This window comes from Fulmarus glacialis, unplaced genomic scaffold, assembly GCF_000690835.1.
Source record: "Fulmarus glacialis isolate BGI_N327 unplaced genomic scaffold, ASM69083v1 scaffold6545, whole genome shotgun sequence".
In the NCBI taxonomy this organism is placed as follows: domain Eukaryota; kingdom Metazoa; phylum Chordata; class Aves; order Procellariiformes; family Procellariidae; genus Fulmarus; species Fulmarus glacialis.
In genome coordinates this window covers 13,166-25,191 of record NW_009212259.1, presented here as the reverse complement: position 1 = coordinate 25,191, position 12,026 = coordinate 13,166, and the positions used below count along the sequence as shown (strand labels likewise).

Below are 12,026 nucleotides of genomic sequence, written 5' to 3'. Positions count from 1 at the left end.
ACCTGTCCAAGCCATGAGCAGCCAGTTTCCCCAAGAGAATGGTGTGGGAAACAGTGTCAAAGGCTTTACTAAAGTCTAGGTAGACAACATCCACAGCCTCAGGTCACTCATCCACTAAGCAGGTCACTTTGTCATAGAAGGAGATGAGGTTAGTCAAGCAACACCTGCCTTTCATAAACCCATGCTGACTGGGCCTGATCACCTGGTTGTTCTGTACGTGCCACGTGATGGCACTCAAGATGTTCTGCTCCATAACCCTCCCTGACACTGAGGTCAGACTGACAGGCCTGTAGTTCCCCGGATCCTCCTTACAGCCTTCTTGTCGATGGGCCAGAACAGATACCAAGCAAAAATTTCATCTTTCACACTAGCTGTTCTCTGATACCTTAGTGATACTAGCTAAAAATTAAAACCAAATTATATCCTGGAAGCAACATAGCCCCCACCGTGGCAATTAATCTAACTCACAGTCTGTTGCTACTTGTCCCCTTTCCCACATGCCTTCAGAAGCAGGCAGGGAACAAGCGGCAGAGTAGATGTGTTGTTTTGATGAGCCCAGTTGCGATATTCTTTGTTACACATATGGCGTTTCCCCCCTTTCTCAGAGGACAACTTCTGAAGCCCACACATCTCCTGGGGCTGTCCGGAACAAATACATAGACAGTAGCGAAGAGCAGATGGTCACAACCTGAACATCAAATTCTTAACACCTTGCTTCTGGAAGCAGCTGTCCTGCTCCTCAGAAGACAGACTGTATATAAGTGTGTTGCATGTGCTTAGTAAATGGGATGGAGAGAGCAGAATGCCCTGGAACCCTTACCACAGGAATCTTATTTTTGCTACCTACTTGATGAGAAAGGTTGGGTCTCAGTAAGCTACAGGATAAACAGCTTTAGTTGAAAGAAATCAGTATCAACATATCCTGACATATTTGCTTGCACAAATTCAAGTGGACAGCTGGGATGGTGGGGATTAGAAGACCAAGGTGCTGCTGCTGTACATCATTTTCAGTCAATATGAAGAGCTGAAACTCAACAATTAGCTAGATAATAAAGACACAACCTAAACCTCCTGGGAAAGCTGCTTCTCCTTTGTGCCTTGGCCTCCCCATTACAACCATACTTGCTTAATGCTTACATTTGTCATCAGTACATCAATTACATCTGGTGCAATATATTGATAGCTAAATGACTTGACAATTCTCATCAGCTCTAGCCCAAAAAACCTCACCAAGTTACAATTTAGAAAGGATAGAGCGCATACCTGATAGTACCAACCCAACTCGCCCAGATTCTTTGTTGCAGTCTCGGACATGTCTAAGCATGAGGCTTCTCCTGAATAGTTGTAATATAAATTTACTGCCTGAAAAACATTCTGCAGCAACAATTTGTCGGAGAGACTGGGATCCTTCAAGAACTTGCAGACTTCCTGCAACGAAGAAAGAAGGGGGGGGTCTAAATCTGTAAGAAATAAAGATTAATACATGACACCTGACAGGATATTAATTTCTTTTCAAAGTACAGTCAGACCACTTCCAGAAAGCGTCTTTCTATGCAACGATATACCCTAAGCATTATCATAAAAAACAGTATTCCATTTGCATAGCGCATGCTATTATGAGGAACCTGAAACTTTACATTTCCCAACTAAAACTTTAAAAACAGTGCAACCTTAATATTTCATTCACCAAGCTTTTCAACCCATTTCCCATTCTTTAAAATAGATAACACTGAATAAAGAGTATTTAGCTCCTTTGTAATGAAAGATAACACATGCAAATACATAAATAAAAGCTCCGGGTAGAGATTGGGGTTCCCTGCAGTTTGCCGTAGTACAAATTAAAACATCCACGTAAGGAAAGTTCTAATATTTTTAAGTCCTTTTATACAGCAACATGCAAAATTCTTACTACTTTGTGTTTGGAAAATATGAAGTGGTGGAACAAGACACTGTTTTGCTGGAAAATATGAAGTGGTGGAACAAGACACTGTTTTGCCAGTGAAAAATTAAGAGCAATCTCGGGTAGAGTTTAATTCAAAATCTTAACTGTGGACACAAGTAGTGGGGAAAAAAAAAAAAACCAAAACAAACAGAAAACCCAAAAGCTACTGCCCCAGAAAGTTTTTTCATCTTAAAACATTTCTTTAAAGCAACAATATTCTCTTTGGCAAGGCTTTCTCCTTACCCCTGCTCCCATGGAGTTGGGACTAATACAAGAAGAGTGAAGGGTAAAAGCTGTGAATCTGAGCTCCCAGCCCATGGGAAGAATGCAAAATTACTCTCTGCTGGGAGCAAAGGATGCACTGCAACTCCAACACTGTTCAAGTACAGGCGCACAGGCACACAGGGACAACTCACATGGCCAATGCAAATTGTGCATCTTCTGAGGAGTGAACTTACTATCCTTCCCTCCCTTGTATAATCTTTTCCCCTCATTTTCATTGTGGAAACTAGGAAACTGATCCCTCCCTTGTTCCCCACAGACAACGTCAGAGCACAGCTTCCACATTTTGCCATTCCAAGTAGGTTTTATGGTTTGGCTAGCTCTGCCACCAGTTCTTAACTCAGCAATTAGATGCTTGGAAAGCTCCCTAATTCATGGAAATATACACTGCAGACAGACAGCAGAACAGAGGGCTGCAGACAGCCCTGTATCTGAAGCTCAGATTGCTTCAGTGGTAGAGACAAGAGATCAGTATTTCTAAGAAAGTACTGGCAGCCCACAACAGAGAACAGATTAAGCAACATACATATATATCCAGCTACTCAAACACATTTTACCCCCCTTTCTCACCTTCAGAGTCAGATTAGAACTTCTGTTTCAGAAAAAGTATCTGAACAGCTTAAATAACTCAGATTTCATATATCAGCTTGTTCAGATGAGCCGCAGTCTTTTCTATTTTAGGTTTTGTGCTGGTTTTGGCTGGGATAGTTAATTTTCTTCACAGTAGCTAGCATGGGGCTATGTTTTGGATTTGTGCTGAAAACAGTGTTGATAACACAGGGATGTTTTCATTACTGCTGAGCAGTGCTCACACAGAGTCAAGGCCTGTTCTGCTTTTCACCCTACCCCACCAGCAAGGAGGCTGGGGGTCACAAGAAGTTGGGAGGGGACACAGCCGACACAGCTGACCCCAACTGACCAAAGGGATATTCCATACCATATGACATCATGCTCAGCATATAAAGCTGGGGAAGAGGAAGGCAGGGACCAGTGATGGCATTTGTCTCCCCAAGTAACCGTTATGCGTGATGGAGCCCTGCTTTCCTGGAGATGGCTGAACAATGGGAAGTAGCAAATTAATTTCTTGTTTTGCTTTGCTTGCACACGCAGCTTTTGCTTTCCCTATTAAACTGTCTTTATCTCAACCCACGAGTTTTCTCACTTTTACCCTTCCGATTCTCTCCCCCATCCCACCAGGGAGGAGTGAGCGAGTGGCTGGGTGGGGCTTAGTTGGCAGCTGGGGTTAAACCACAACAGGTTTATACCTCAGTCAAACAGAGATAGCTCTGCCAGCTAAGCATAGCATCAGAAGCTCCAATTACATGTTCTTTTTGCGCAACATTTATGCTCCTCAAGAACAACTCTGCAGGACAGCTGAGTTTTTTCAGTCATCCCTGGCACTTTTCTTCTGGGCTCTTGATGCAACCCATTAGCCCTACAAGTGGCAGTTAGTCAACAAACCAGTTGATGCACAAGAAGATACTGCCCTGGTTCTCTTTTTTCAGCCATGTTGGTTCTACAGAGCCAAAAATAAAGGAAAAGGTGCAGACTGAGAGAGAAGGAGAGAATTAGTTAAACCAAATAGTCAATTCTACAAGACATTAGTTCTTAGTTACCTGTATAGGCCAAGCTGGCAGAGGCTGCAAGAAGTCAGCTTTATAGGGATAGTTCACCATAGCCAAGTTTATCCATGTTTCACTCAGCCAGTTTTTCAATATAGCAGCATCCTGAAGATTTTTTAATGGGCTGCACAAATGGAATGTGCTGGAAAGCCACTGTAAACCCACGTCTTTAATTAAAAAAAAAAAGTAATGTATTAACATATAGGTCAGTTGTGCTGCTGCTAAAAAAATATTTCACTTAGCGTAACTAATCTGGTGAAATTATTCCACACACATGCAAGCATAGCAGATCAAATTTTAGTCAGCACCTCTAAGTGAAGGGAAATACAATCTGCATACTTCAGCGTATGGGTATGTCACAGCTAAGATAACATTATTTAAAAAAAAAAAAAAGACAGATTTGCAAGACATTTGGCATTTTTTTGATAGCAAGTAACATCAAGGCACTCTTCTTCCAATAAAAGGAAAACTTCAAAACGGCTAGCTCACAGTGCAAGGACTTAATCGACAGATCTCCTGGGACTCTCCTGGCCTTTCCTTTCATTATTTTATCTGGTCTAGAACTCATCCAGTTCAGCTTCCCTGATTTTAATTAGCTAACTTATCACACCAGGCTTACTCTTTAGGACACTGAACTCAAGTAGCAAGATTTTTTTTTTTCCAGATTTAATTCCTTTGCTATACAGTGAGCTCATCTGATATAGAATCATAGAACCATTTAGGTTGGAAAAGACCCTTAAAATCATTGAGTCCACCGTAAACCTAACACTGCCAAATCCACTACTAAACCATGTCCCTAAGCACCACATCTACACGTCTTTTAAATACCTCCAGGGATGGCGACTCAACCACTTCCCTGGGCAGCCTCTTCCAATGCTTAACCACCCTTCTGGGGAAGCAATTTTTCCTAATATCCAATCTAAACCTCCCCTGGCACAACTTGAGGCTGTTTCCTCTCATGCTATCACTTGTTACCTGGGAAAAGAAACCGACACCCAACTCATTACAACCTCCTTTCAGGTTGTTGTAGAATCATGGAATCATTTAGGTTGGAAAAGACCCTTAAGATCGAGTTCAACTGTGTCCCTAGCACTGAATCCATAAGGATTGCAGTGATTTTCTATACCTGTTGGTATATTGCCTCTGTTGGTATTTAAACTATTTTTATTAGAGTAGCAACTATCTGGCCTACTTTGTCAGGAAGGAATACAAGCCTTGAGGTTCCAATCTGGAGTCAGCTCCTGTCTGACCTTAGGGATGTTTTGACCTGGGTTCTGAATCACACCAGGTATGAATGAAGCTTGTGATCTAACAAAACACACATTTAAAAAATAATGCTAAGCTCATTTGGTAGTTTTCAGAACTAAGAGTATAGTTTCAAAAAAATCAATACATATACAGGTCAAAGCCATAACATAAACTTGCTGAATTTATGAAGTCGTAACACAATCCTGAACATTATGACCCTTTGAAAAAGCGTTGGTGAGGTCTCACCTGTTGAGGAAAGGTGGTTAATGGCATTCCAGGAATTCCGGATGCTTTCTGAGCAGCCCGTCCCACTCTTTTTGAAATCATTAGTCACTATGCTGAAATAAGTGCCACACGGAACCAAATCACCAAACTGCCAGATTGGGGCAGAGGCTGCCAGAGCTCTGCAAAGGGACATAAAAAGATTGTTTGGGAAAACATATGCATCCTGAACCCCCGCAAAGTGAACTTCTGTCCTCTGGTCAATACCCTCCCCACAGCCACTATCTAAGTAGCATTTATAATTCATCTTGGACACTGATCCCTAGGTGAACTAACCATAACATTGCAAACCTATTCCATAGGTCTGCATGCAAAGGCTGTTGAAGGTTCTAAGTCTTGGACTCTAGTACAAAGATACGAGTGAATACATAAAGTAGAAATTCAGACTTGCTTACTTTATTATTTTTCATTCTCATCTAGTAATTAGGTCTTTCTCACTAGGCATTATGCAAACTCAACTGAAGAAAGCCTCTGCCCACAAAATTCTACTCTCTAGCAGGTGCGGTTGACACACCTGAGGGACGGGATACCATCCAGAAGGATCTGGACAAGCTCGAGAAGTGGGCCCATGTGAACCCCCCGTATCAATACAGTCTGGGGGATGACAGGATTGAGAGCAGCCCTGCCGAGAAGGGCTTGGGGGTATTCGTGGACGAAAAGCTGCACATGAGCCAGCAGCGTGTGCTCGCAGCCCAGAAGTATCCTGGGCTGCATCACAAGAAGCGTGGCCAGTAGGTCGAGGGAGGTGATTCTGCCCCTCTACTCTGCTCTGGTGAGACCCCACCTGGAGTACTGCGTCCAGCTCTGGAGCCCTCAGCACAAGACAGACATGGACCTGTTGGAACGGGTCCAGAGGAGGGCCACAAAAATGATCAGGGGGGTGGAACGCCTCTCCTATGAAGAAAGGCTGAGAGAGTTGGGGTTGTTCAGCTTGGAGAAGAGTAGGCTTCAGGAAGACCTTATTGTGGCCTTTCAATACTTAAAGGGGGCTTATAAGAAAAATGGGGACAAACTTTTTAGTAGGGCCTGTTGCAACAGGACAAGGGGTAATGGTTTTAAACTAAAAGAGGGTAGACTTAGACTAGATATAAGAAATTTTTTACAATGAGGGTGGTGAAACACTGGCACAGGTTGCCCAGAGAGGTGGTAGATGCCCCATCCCTGGAAACATTCAAGGTCAGGTTGGACAAGGCTCTGAGCAACCTGATCTAGTGGAAGATGTCCCTGCCCATGGCAGGGGGCTTGGACTAGATGACCTTTAAAGGTCCCTTCCAACCCAAACTATTCTCTGATTCTATTTACTAATCTTGTTTCCCAGAGGGAAACTAATGCACTGAAGAGATTAAAGACCTGCCTCAAGTCACCAGGAAGTCTGGTGGCCCTAAAAAAAATTAGATGTAAAGTCAGTGTTCATAATAATTGTTTTTACAAACCTAACACAGCTCTGAAAATATACACCATACAGTACCTGCTGACCTACAGTTGTTTTTATTAAGCAAACAGTGCCTCTTCCCAAATTCAAAGTAACTTAATTCCTCCTCCCAATAGCGAAAAATTCAAGCCAGCTTGAATTATGGTACTTTTCCCAGTGCTGTACTACGTATAGCACAGAAGTAACAAATGCCTGCTCTGTGTCTGAGCAGGATGAGTACACTCACCCAACTACCACATGGGGGTACTTCATCCTAAACCAGGCTGCAAGCATTCCTCCATAAGATCCTCCTATAGCTATGACAGAACTGTAACGGGCTCCTGCAATGGTCGTCTTTAAGTACTCAACCAGTACTGCGAAGTCTGCTAGAGCTTGTTCTGATGTCAGGTAATTCAGATGCTTGGAATCCTGAGACAAAGAAAGCAGGTTATATACAGCATGGGAGTGATTTCCAGCAGCAGTCTTTCTGTTCCCCAGCTGACCAGTTCTAAATCTGTGCCTGATAATGAATGAAATATTCTTTGCAGGTGTCCCCTGAAGTGCTAGAAAATCTCCACTTTTTTTTTTTTATCATCCTAGAATTGATAGTTGCAAAAATAGGATAGTTGTATGCTTCTAGCACATCTAAATCTTACTCAGGCTAACAGTCATTGCACTGGCAAGAATTACAATAGGCAGAATTACATTTGTATAGAACACATTTAAGGAAGAAAAAAAGATGCTTACGCTGAAAGACTCATTCCCAAAGGGCAATGATTCTCCATAATATCTATGTTCAGCAAATACTAACATGGCATTAAGTTCTTCAGCCACATCCCACATAAAACCCTGGTTGGAGGAAAATAGACATTTAAATAAGTTGAATTCATTATTTTCAAAGTCTCTACTTTCAGTCTAGTGTATTCCAACTCCTATTCTTTGATTAAAAAGATACCACTATCAAAATACAACCATACAGACAGAGTGCAATATGGTTTTAAAGTATCACTGAAGTAAGAAAACACACAAAACAAATATCCACCCAGAGAGAGGGACACATATAAAGAAAATATGTATATTTTAATGCTGCAAAATACTAAGCAGTATTGTTTTGTGAGTACACACAGGCAATCCTGCCAGAAATCATATGGCATAACCTTAATCCATAGGAAATAAAAAACACTACAGGAGAAAAGCATGCATTTGAGTTAGGACTACATTACAGAAAACACAAAATTTGTTTGGCAATAAGCATTAATCTAGAGCATTGCAATACACTTATTTTCAACTAATAAATAACTACAACTTGTTATTACTTGTTGACAGCAGCTTGTTACCACCAGTTATGGAAACAGGCAGACAGAGATCACCTGCTGACAGAACAAAGTGTGTAAGCAGTCCTTGGTTGCTTTGAGCCCAGCACATGCCACCTCCTGTTGTGTTACTGGACTTTGTATTGAAGTGGCTGAAAAATGCCCACGCGCGCCATTCTGCATTTCTATCAGTCAGGGAAGTAAAAACTTCCACAGGTCTTGTCAGAGAACAAGAATCCTCTATCTTTGGTTTCCAGCCCCCTTCATTTCACTTCACATTTTTCTTATGGAGAAAAAAAAAACCATCAAAACCTCCCATTTTATTTGGGGAATCCAAAGTACTGGGATAGGTGTAATTTGGTCCAAAAATTTGCATTCTTTGCTGGAGGCACCTTATAGTGTTTCCTCTAGAAATTTTCTTCACTGTTCCAGGAAGTTAATACAAGTGCACCCCTTTGATTTCTATAGGCTTCGAATAGGACCCTGACCCCCTAAAACCCTCTATGCTTTTTTTTCAGGTTCCTCTTCCTCCTATAACAATCATAACAACCATTACAAACTTCTCTTTAAATGATATTCTGACATTGTGTCCTTGTTCTTCCTCATTTTTCAGTATCTTTCACTACTGGAAAGAAGGATTGTAGTTCAAGAATCAAGAATCTATTTTCTACATACCGTATTGTTGCAGAACCACGTGATGTCTCCTTCATTGCCTGTATAAAATAGTATTGGTCCATTGTCTTTCTTCCAGTGCTGATCTGCTACTAGATACCGCTGCTGGAATGTAAGATTTTCATCAAATCCAAAGTGATCAATCTGCAAGAACAAGGAACAACAACATGTTCGAAAAGCTAAAATTGATAATGGAGTCCACTGCAAGTGCTGACAGTCACTTTGCAGTTAAAAAAATAAAGAAAAGCAAGAAAGTTTTACTAAGATTAAAAAAATATGACGCTGAATTAATTTATATTCTTAGATTCCTAATACATAAAAATTCTTCTGCTTTACAAAGGAAACCAGCCAATATTACAGGTGTATACACTGAAGAAATGTTATTTTCAGCTATAAAAAAAGAAAATCCATGCTCTTTTAATAGTATCATACTTAACATGAGATATTCTAAATATATTTAGGAAATCAGACAAATCTGCTGAGGTGTCACGAAGTATCTGATGTAATAAAACTGTATCAACAAGTAAAGAGAGTCACTGCCCCGCAATCTTTTGAGTCTTAGGAAAATACCGTACTAGCTTTATAATTTATTAAAAAAACCAACAACCAACAAACCAAAAACAAACAAGCAAACAAAAAAACCTACCTCTTCCTTCTCTCCCCCTTTTGGCATAAGGTTGAAATTTAAACAGATTCTTGTTAGAAAATGGGGTTAGTTTTTTAGTTCTTGGAAAATACTAATTCTCTGTACTTCTTGTGCTATTGACAGATTTTTCACATAGCTTTATGGACTGCTTCTCCTTCTCTCCTTGTAATTTTCACTAATTTACATACCCTCCCCAATTTTTTCCACTGCCCTATAAATATCGCAAGCCTATATATACATGACTTAAACCAAAGCCCACAGTGTTAGCTTTATTACCTCATTAGAAATTTAATTTCTATTCCTAAGTTTTTCAGCTTTTATTCACACTACTTTGTATTCACTATCCCCCCTGACCCTTCCCCAAGCATTCATCCATGCTGGAAAGTTTATCAATCCCTTTTACAAGGTAACTCCCTGCACGGGCATAATCTTATTCTGGAATATCCACACAGGCTTTTACTATAAAAAATAAAAAACCCAAACCAAAACACAAAACTAGTCCAGAAGAGCTATGCTGCTTAATTACCATGTATTCACAAATCACCACTACTTTTATTCATCAGTTGAAGATGACCTGTAATTTCCCAATTTTTACTTCCGTCAGCACAAAGCATCATCTTTTCCTTTCATATTGTTTCTTGCTGGTGGTAACAGCCTGACATCTGCTGGCTTGAACATCTCTGCTCACCCATCTGCCTTTACACCGACAACTCTGCCAAATCTCTCAGGCGCTCCAGGAACCAACCTTTCACATTTCCTGTTTTGAGAAGATCTGCAAGTTAATGTTAAAAAGCAGCAAATCACACACAAATCCAAGGACATGCTGCTAACATAGTGATCTAACTGCTAGGCAGATTCCTCCAGGCAGCTCAGGAAAGCCTAACTCTTGACCTGCAGGATCCAGCTACTCCACACCATGCACTTATATTTGCTTTGGGTCTTATTTAAGATACACAATCTGCTGCTAAGTGTCTTTTTCAAACTCCCTCAAAGCTTACTCACTCTTGGACTGAAGTGAGAGGACAGTTGCGTTGCAGCTCACTGCTAGCAGAACAGCAGGAGCAGTTGAAGGTCTATGCATGGTCTTGACAGACATAAGAGATAAGGTCTTCGCCCTGAATAAGTTAACTTCAGTGACTGCTTCCAGACCTAGATAAAACATAAATTTATATATATTCTACAGTTTTGCTCAGTGGGACCACTTACTACTTACTCATACATGGTGATGTTATCATGCTTTTCTGAATTCAAACGTTGACAACATGTCCTGGGCTTATTTTACACTGACAACTCACCTGCTCCTTTTTCATTTGCAGAGTTATTAATTTTAGTTTTACTTTCTACATCAAGCATAATCAAGAGCGATTAGATGTAGAAAGGCAGAACAAGGTCAGCAACTGGAAAAGTCTTTGGTCCTAATGTTGTCCCTCAAGCAGGGTTCGTTACCCGGTGTGCAATGAGCCAATCTCACACACAAAGCCGAGATATTTGTTTATTCCATGTCTGCACAGAGATAGGTGCTAGGTGGTAACTCCACAAAGCTAGCTGAGATTGGCTCATTGCAGTCGGGTAATGAACCCTGCTTGAGGGACAACAGTTTTGACGACCCAGATGGGACTGCCATTCTAGCCTTGCCCAGACTGTCCTGCCATTCCGGATGGGAGACGGGACCGGGTAGGACTCCAGCGCGCACTGACCTCTTGATCACGGACTCCACCGGTTCCTCTCCACCGACGGGCGACAGGCAATGCAACGGTGCAACGCCACAATAAGAGGTATTTGCAAGCAGGCAAGGGACCGCAGAGTAAATCGCCACTTTTCGGGATTGCTCTGCGTAAGACACGCCTAGAAAAAAGGCCCACGGCTGGAGCTTCAGTAACGGCTTCTCATGTAGACGCATGGTAAAATCTTTTTACCAACAGTGGGTTAGAGACAGGTGCGCAGTAAAAAATCTTGCCTTTGCCGACAGGGGGTCAGAGCTGGGTGCGTGGTAAGTCGGTGCTGGTGACACCTGGCTCGGAGCAAGGACTGAACACGAATGTAAAACTGCAACTATTGATTTGTTGAATTTTTGGCGTTTAGCTGGATACCAGGTATCCCAGAAAAAGGCCCAAGTGGTACAAACCACAGTTAACGTACTTAAGATTTGTAATTTCTCAAGGAAAAAGAGAATTGGGAGCAGAACAAAAAGAAGCCATTTTATACATTCTGAGCAACAGTTATCAGTACTTTTTACATTTACACTTAGTCCCCCTTACTTCTATTGGTTCTTGGAATGCCTCGTCTTCGCTTAAAGTCACAGTGCCCTTTCTTTTTACTGCGCATATTCACTGGGGAACGGGCTTTGTTGGGTAGGGGGCTTCCCGCACGTGGGTGGGTTTTTTAATATGCTAATTAGGATAGTTCACCCGTAGTTCAAGTAGTTGTTTCTTTTTCTATTCTCTTAGTGCTTATCTTGGTACTCCCTTACTTGACCAACTTAGCACGCTTCCTCCCCAAGGCCATGCCCACTTAATGCCCTACAGAGGTTGAATAATGTTTTGTTGCATTTCCCACCAGAGCCTTCCTGGGATTCACCATCCTTGGTGCATCTAATCCCCAAGATACA

The 12,026-nt window shown here is 41.6% G+C and overlaps 1 protein-coding gene across 1 annotated transcript; it reads right to left on the bottom strand.

The window, feature by feature from the left end:
• Positions 1 to 312: 312 nt before the first annotated feature.
• Positions 313 to 10,771, bottom strand: LOC104076808 (lysosomal Pro-X carboxypeptidase-like; the record flags this gene model as incomplete). The annotated part of the gene is made up of 9 exons (XM_009577810.1): positions 10,714 to 10,771; positions 9,945 to 9,967; positions 8,776 to 8,916; positions 7,535 to 7,636; positions 7,035 to 7,216; positions 5,341 to 5,498; positions 3,841 to 4,013; positions 1,264 to 1,428; positions 313 to 399 (listed from the first exon to the last, which is right to left on the bottom strand). Coding segments are annotated over exons 1-9 (1,089 nt in total), but the record flags the coding sequence as incomplete, so codon positions are not given.
• Between the last annotated feature and the right edge of the window lie 1,255 nt (positions 10,772 to 12,026).